Source organism: Asterias rubens, chromosome 9, assembly GCF_902459465.1.
Source record: "Asterias rubens chromosome 9, eAstRub1.3, whole genome shotgun sequence".
Classification (NCBI taxonomy): domain Eukaryota; kingdom Metazoa; phylum Echinodermata; class Asteroidea; order Forcipulatida; family Asteriidae; genus Asterias; species Asterias rubens.
In genome coordinates, this window is record NC_047070.1 from 19,664,243 (window position 1) to 19,672,203 (window position 7,961).

The following is a 7,961-nucleotide window of genomic DNA, read 5'->3' on the forward strand; positions in this document are numbered from 1 at the left end:
TGTTTTTGAACACAGTCCCGATTTCTTTTCCAAAAAGCTTCTTAAACATGCTCACTTCTCACAACTAGTCACACTATTTCTACCTCCATGCACTAACAGTGACTCTGTGACAGTGACACAGTCTTTTGTTTTAAAAAGCTATTCCCCATGGTCAAATGATCATGATGGTGACTTAAAATAATATAACTTAGGTTTCAATATGTCTCAAAACTGCAGGTCTGTCAGTAACTTTTAAGGGCGCTGTACTCCTTTTTTCGAAAGTTTGCATCGGGGCACCAAGGCAATAGACCTTATGCATTGACGTCATCCAGCCGGCATCTTTGAGGTCAAACGGTGACGAAACAATCGAAACGCACATAGATTGGCCAATGAACAACCTCCTTTTGACCTCAAGGCGAGGGCGGCGTACTAAAATGACATCATGTGCATAAGGTCTATTACCTTTGTTGCCTCCGTGAATTATCAGGCCTGACTGTTTCAGGCCTGACTGTTTATGTTGAACAGAACAAAACTATCAGTTAGACATGTATTGTAGGGTGCCAATTACTTAATTAAAGGCACTTTGTCATCATCATACCACTTTAGATGGCAAAGTCATTCCTCAACCTTTACATGTATGGAGTTCATCTCTAGACAACCCAAAAAGCAGCTATAGTATAAAGTTGTTGATGTAGGATTGCTGAAACTAAAAATTCATTTGATAAATAATTAAATGTCATACTTGACGATTATCCTCTCCAAATATAGACAAGCTGTGGTGAAAGAATGCCCAAGCCTTGGTTTATAGGGTGCTGCCTTTGAGCCTGAAGCATGGCAGCCAGCTCCCTTCAGATCACTCGGCGGGAGGATGGCAGCTACCTCTACGAGTTCACCTCTCACAGCCAGCACATCTTGCAGACACTAAACGAATGCCGTCAGTTCCCCCGGCTCTGTGACTGCACCGTCCTGGTCGAGACCCGAACCTTTAACACCCACAAGGCTGTCTTGATAGCCTGCAGTGACTACTTCAAGAGTTACTTCACGACCCTGCCGGATGTCTCTGGCCAGCCGATCGTCCTGGAGAATGTCAGCGCGCGGGGCTTCCACCTCCTTCTTGAGTTTGCCTACACGTCGAGGATGTGTCTTACCATGGCAGTCATGGAGGATGTTCTCTCAGTGGCCGTCAATCTAAAGGCAGCGTCTGTCCTGGAAGCTTGTTGTGAGTTCCTGAAGTCTCAACTGACCGGAGATAACTGTGTGGACATCATTTCGGTCGCTGAGACTTTTAACCTGACTGAGATCAAACGTCAGGCTAATAGGCTCATGTGTGAACGGCTGATTGAGTTATCACAGACATACAACAAGAAAGGCAGTGGGCCGCTGCTTCCTGATAGTAAAGAAGAGCTGGAAGGTAGGAAATGAAGCAACCTTATCAAAATTGTCATTAATTTTGACTCCAAGGCAAAAGAGCTGTCACTTACCCAACATTTCGATCCTAGCAGAGTCTTTTTAAAGCATTTAATCCGTTAAAGGTTTTGCATATAATTACACCTCAAATTGGTTTGGTTGATCCAAGAGCAGTTTTGTTCAGGGTTTTTCAAATTTTATTTATAATTTGAACATAGTTAAAGTAATGTTGCCCCAGATTTTCAGCAGTTCATTGCATGTTTTAGGGTTATAGTTTTTTTATGTAGACTTTTGCATATTAAATAATATTCTGTATGATTTTGATTCAGGTCTTATCAATGCCAATAAAGAAGCCTTAGCAGCCCTGGAAGCTAATCATCAAGAGAGTTGCGACAGTGAGAGTGAAGACATTGGTGGAGTGGAATCAGACTGTTCCTTCTCAGACATGGTGCCAACAATGATGGGGGACAGGCTCCGACCCCGCGTACAAACACAACCGCCAAACTTGGACCCTACCAGGGATCGGACACTCAAGGTGGAAACCAAAGCCGCCCTGAAGAGCCCAGTGTTGAGGGCTCTGAGGCAGCTTCCTCGTAGGAGGGGCAGGCCGAGGAAAACAGAAGCTGTCCAGCGTACAACGAGATTACGTAAGACACTGCGGAACAAGAGGGGAACCTTTAGCATTGCCAAATCAAGGAAGGAATACATCTGCCGCTTTTGCACGCTCAAGTTCGGCAAGCTAAGAGACCTTAGACAGCATTACATCAAGGAGCACAGCCAGTGCGACAGATGCACCAAGGTTTTCCGCGCCGACGCCGAGCTAGAACGCCACTTGATATCCCACCAGAGACGTGACACAGCCAGAGGGCCAAGACGGTATGTCTGCACATATTGCGGCAAGAACTGCGGATACTCATCGGCGCTTAAAATCCACGTTCGAACTCACACCGGGGAGAAACCCTTCAAGTGTGACCTATGCAGTGCCCGATTCATCCAGTCCATAAACCTGAAAAGGCATGTCCTCACCAACCACCAGAAAGACACGCCCTACGAATGCAAGTTCTGCGACAAAAAGTTCAGCGTCTTCGTCTATCTGAAGAGTCACGAGATCACACACAGCAGTGAGCGGCCCTTCCAGTGCGAGACATGCGGCGCCATGTTCAAACGCAAGAGCGACCTACGCAGTCACAATCGCGTGCACAGCTCTGACAAACCCTTTACCTGCGATATCTGCCTGGCCAAATTCAAGACCACAAACGATCTCAAAACTCACTCGCTGATTCACAACGATACCAAGCCCCACACCTGCGATAAGTGTGGGGCGAGCTTTAAGCGGACGGGCCACCTTAATAGACATATGATGATCCACAGTAACAATAAACCGTACCAGTGCGAGACGTGTGGAGCACAGTTTAATCGCAAGGAGAACCTGCGAAGTCACCAGCGTATTCACAGCGGTGAGCAGCCGTATAAGTGTAGCTTGTGTGGTGCTAGCTTCAGACATCTCAGTAGTATGAAGATACATGAGAAGAACCACTGGAGGTAGGTTTCTGTAAAACAAAATTTTTGATTACACATTAAACAGCACAATAAGCGCAAATAACAGGGTTAATAGGAAGTGTGGGAGGAAAACCCATGCAATCAGGTAGGGACTGAAAAGCCCAATCGACATGCAAGGCTCTGGTTTGAGGTGGGACTCGAACTGGGGTCCACAGAAGTGAAACTTCCTTCCTCGTCATCTCTCCATTGGTTACTTGGCTAGTACAGTTTGCTTTTCTGATAGCTCTTAGTTAACAATCTAAATAATAAATGAAATGAAAATGATATTATTTGGGGGTATTTTTGTCTGGTTTTACAGCCAGAGAACAGGTGCCCAAGACACTTCTATGATGAGTCAACACGACGGTGGGTCCCTCCAGCACATCGCTGCACTCATGGGTCTACCAGTACAAGGCCTCTCACTGCCCCCTGGCAACAACATCCCAGTCAGCCTCCAAGTCAACACCGATGCCCAGAACCAACTCTCCATCCAGCCCAACCACGCCCAATCCCCGGACCCCACCCCACCCCTGCACTCACCAGGTCAACATACCCCAATGAATCTACACGCGCACCAACAGCAGAACCAAGCCTTACAGATGCCCCCGCCCAACTCCACCCTGAACTCCCCGATGGCCTCACCCATGTCGATGGCGTCGCGGTCTCCCATGCCCATGGGTCTGATCTCGTCTGCTTCCCAAAACATTCACATAACAACCTCCTCCATGTCGCCGGGTGTTAACCAGGTTCACCAAGTTCCCAACTTACAAGCTTACATGATGAATACAGCTACCCTAATGTAGTCAGGTAGTAGGGATGTTATTATTTTGCTGTCTGGGATTTAGGTTTTTTAAAAGTGATTCCAGATGGGGCCATCTCGCACTTTCTTCTCAACTCGCCCTGAGGTATGAATATTTTACTTACATAAATATTAAAAATAAATCTAACGTCACACTTCATGTAGGCATATGAATCTGTATATTGTATGCAATGAATTTAGCTGGCTGTACATGTAGCTTTGGACACACAGCCATCCCAAGTAAAGCAAGAGCAGAATATCTATCTCACTTTACCTTTGCCCCTCACTGACCCCTCCAATACTACCCTCTACACTCCTACACTAATCTACACTCCTACTAATTATATGCTAATGTTACTCATGATGATAGTGGACAGCATTGGTCGAGGGTCAACCATGTAGTATAAATAAATGCTGTCCATAAATTGCTTGTAGTTGATGTCGACTAATTAAGTGCATGCCCTTAATCCTCTACAAAAGACCTACAATGTACGGTACATGTATTCTCAAATGGAACCATTCAAGCCACAGCGATGTGCTTCGTTTGAATGGTGCTTAATTCATTACCACTCGTTGGCTTGAAGCTTGGTTCATACTTCCTGCAAATGCGATCGCGAAATGAATTTTGATGTCACAGAACTGTTTTCGCAGCGAATGTTTCACAGGAGTACGGCACAAGTCGACTGATGCCAATTATTCGTTGTGAATTTGTGACGTCAAAATTCATATCGCATCCGCAGTAAGTATGAAACGGGCTTTCTTAACGCTTCTAGGCACATCAATAACCTATCGTCTTGGGCACCGCCCCCCTAACCACCACATGCATGTAATAATTTACTGTTCACTACTACACTCAAAACTGTACAAAGTGTCCGCTTTTGTTAGGTGGCCTTTATATCAAGGTTATTACACAGTATGTGTCTGTTGTTGACAAGACAATAGCAATTTTCTTAAGTTATATAATATGCATGGCAATCATTGATATGTATTTGAACATGAAGAAATGTATGCAACTATATATTATATTATAAACAAAATATTGCATGTAGTCAAACAAAATTATATTTCTTTGTTTAAAATGATACAGAATACCAACAAGTGTTTTGGGGTTTGACCCTTTTCTAAATGGTTTTACCACGCCAAGTTTCAATGTTAGCTTTCCAGAGCTCCTTCTAGGTTCACATTGGCTCTTTTTAGTTTAATGGCCAGTATGTGATGGTTAAAATACAATGACAAACATGCAGTTAGTAAATGAAAATGTGGCCACTGGTCAGTTTGAACAAGTTGGCATGCAATGACAATGTCTGTGAGAAAATTGGCCAACACCCACAGGAATTGGCCAGGTAGGGCAAGTGGCCCATTTTTCCAACTGGCCGGGGTAATCTATTTCATTATGTACATGTTTTAGGCCGACACATTATACAAAGAAGCCATGCATATTATGTACAACTACAATTGGGTACTAAAATTACAAAACTGCACTCTTCCATATGATTATAATATTGAACTATTTCATTAGCTAGTCTCGCCCTAGGTCCATGTCTCTTCGTTCAAAAAAATACTAAAAATAATAATTTGCTATAATAATAAAAACATAAGCCCTACGGGTGGTTAGACAAAGCATGCACATATTTAAAATATTAATATTGGAGCATAGACCATAGCATGTATGTTATTCAACAAGCATAGAGTGTACAATTATTTAAGAAATCAAAGTGATTGCATGGTTATGTAAAAACAAAATTATTAAAAAATATGGCCTACTTAAAGTTTTAAGGTATCTTTTACTATATAAATAATATCATGAACAAGTTTTAGACTGAAATTTGTTCAGCAACCCATGACTGTAACCTTCTCCATAGTACATGTGTAGGTGTTCCTCAAATGTTTCAATTCAAGGGAAAGGGGCATTTTGTTGTTGTATATTTTAAAAAGCAACTTCTTTATTTTGGTGAATTCCCAGTGATATCTTAAAGGTTTTTAAGCAGAAATATTCTGATGCCGACTTGCACTTTTTTAAAAAGGTCAGGAACTGTCAACCACACAGGCATGATATTCTTGCTACTTTAATCTGATTTTGGACTTTGTTAAAGGGTAGGTTGTAATCTTCAAATTAATGGCAATAAAAACCTTTTGTTTAGAAGCCTAAAGCAGCTTGTAATAGTATAAAGCATGTTCAGAAACATTTCACTTTAAACTAATGTGATTTTATAAAAAGGTATCAGTTTTTTTGCCCCAAAATTTGAATCTGAGATGAGGCTTCTCAGATTGTGGGTTCTAATAATTATGGATTATTATTTCTGCTTTGACAAATATCCGCTCCAGAAATTCGGCGATCTCAAAAACCAAGCTCCTTTTTACAGGGTACCATAAGCAAATACCATAAGCATGGAGTGGTGATCAGCAGCAGTGCCATCAAATTAAAGTCCAGTGCGCACTTTCATTTCATAAAACCTGTAAGCAGGCCATTAGCAGAATTTGGTTATCAATAACACTGCTAAGCGTAAGCAAAGTAATTGCTAGCTTGCTGGTTCTTGTAAGCAGCAAGTGTCACAACAAGTAAATCCATTGTGAACTCGCAGGCACAGGCTGTCAAACCGTCTCGATCATTTATGAAATACACTATTGCTTTTACAAATCTGCTTAAAGTAAGCAGAAAAATGTGATTATTGGTAAATAAACTGCTTAATGAATATGAATTACCTGTTACATGACCCTCATAAAGTTCACAAGTGATTTATTTTGTATCATCTTTTAACATCTATTGAACTGAGAGTGTTACTTTAAAAGGCCACACCATTTCTCTTTGCCAAATAATCATGACCTGGCAAATAAAGAATGATTCCTGCGCTGTAACTTCAATTCAAAACGGACAAAAAAGAAAACTGAAAGCCAACGGACAGTAACAGTTGGTTTTATAAAACTAATGACATGGTTAAAACACATAAATTACATGTATTATGCAACAACAATCTACTTAAATGCTTTCATTTGCACACACATTTCGCAAAATGTGTTACTAACAACAGCTACATATAGGGCAATTTTCTTGTCCCTGTTCAACCCTTTTGAGACCACAGCAGCCGCAAACTGCTTGTACACATACCAAAATGCTGCAAGATTTCACTACTTTTGCTCCTAAACAAAAGTGTCAAAGAAAAGGTAGCAGACAGAATTGAATTTTTGTTCTGATTCCAATGTAAACATAGAATCTCCAACTCTAAAACAAAACCATATTCTTCTGTTTCTTAAATATTTTCCCGACTGTTTCTGAAAAAAAACAGTGCAAAAAAAAACAACAAGAAGCAATTTCGGACCATTAATTTGGTGATGGCTATACAGAAATTAATGGTCTCTAAAGGATAAGTACATTAGCATACAGTACATTTAAGCAAATGACAGTTTAATATATAACTTATAGTTTGTAAACTAGGAAGAATTCGTAGGCACTGCAGTAAAAGCACCATTTGTTGATGGACTACTGTGCAAACAAATTATACAGTGTACTACGTTACAAATATACTCTTTGGCATGTGGCTATTAATCAGCCATAGGCCTTTTCGCAAAAAGCAACTGTGCTAACTGTTGAGTGAGGTGCATGCTGGTCTAGCTAGGGATCAAACCTGATCGCTTGCTAGACCAGCATGCACCTCATTCCACGTCTAATACAAGCATACTGAGGATTTGCGATAAGGTCTATGCGCTACGCATGTTGCTGATGTCAACTTACAGGTGCCCATTTTGTCAAAGAATTTCATGATTATGATAAAATAAAATAAAATTTTCTATTGTTAATGCAAATTCCAGTCCTGAATGTTGTTCATGTATACAATTATGTTTAGTAAGAACACTTTTCTGGAATACACTGTATGTTATCTAAAGATAACTGGGCATCAGTTACTATAAGTTGCAGCTTAGTTACTTTACGTCATGCGTAACAGTGCCTTGTTTACAGCCTGTTTTCTGTCTGTGGCTCATTTGACCTTTGGCTCGTCCGCCTCTTAGCCTGGCAGTCCTCTGTCTTGAGCCCAGTTCATACTTCCTGCCAAGTGAAATTTGACGCCACAAATTCGCCAAGAAAAAAAAAAAAAATTAAGCCACAAATTCGCACCAAATAATTTTCAACAGTTGAACGCAACATTTTCTTTCAAAACAGCCTTGTGATGTTAAAATGCGCTTCGCATTCACTGTTTCTGGAAGTATGAACCGGGCTTGAGGCTTCTGTATTTGCTTCATA

The 7,961-nt window shown here is 41.2% G+C and overlaps 1 protein-coding gene across 1 annotated transcript; it reads left to right on the top strand.

Moving 5' to 3' along the window:
* The first annotated feature begins 752 nt into the window (after nt 1–752).
* LOC117294490 (myoneurin-like) lies at nt 753–7,816 on the top strand. The gene is made up of 3 exons (XM_033776920.1): nt 753–1,390; nt 1,716–2,928; nt 3,245–7,816. The coding sequence occupies exons 1-3, from the start codon at nt 811–813 to the stop codon at nt 3,726–3,728; spliced, it is 2,277 nt and encodes a 758-aa protein (XP_033632811.1). The 5' UTR covers nt 753–810; the 3' UTR covers nt 3,729–7,816.
* Nucleotides 7,817–7,961: the final 145 nt, after the last annotated feature.

What these genes read in the sequence shown, in the direction of transcription:
- LOC117294490 (XM_033776920.1), top strand. Translation starts at nt 811, where the DNA reads ATGGCAGCCAGCTCCCTTCAGATCACTCGGCGGGAGGATGGCAGCTAC. An exon ending in TAGTAAAGAAGAGCTGGAAG is followed by an intron (nt 1,391 to 1,715) that starts GTAGGAAATGAA and finishes ATTTTGATTCAG; the next exon opens with GTCTTATCAATGCCAATAAA. An exon ending in CATGAGAAGAACCACTGGAG is followed by an intron (nt 2,929 to 3,244) that starts GTAGGTTTCTGT and finishes CTGGTTTTACAG; the next exon opens with CCAGAGAACAGGTGCCCAAG.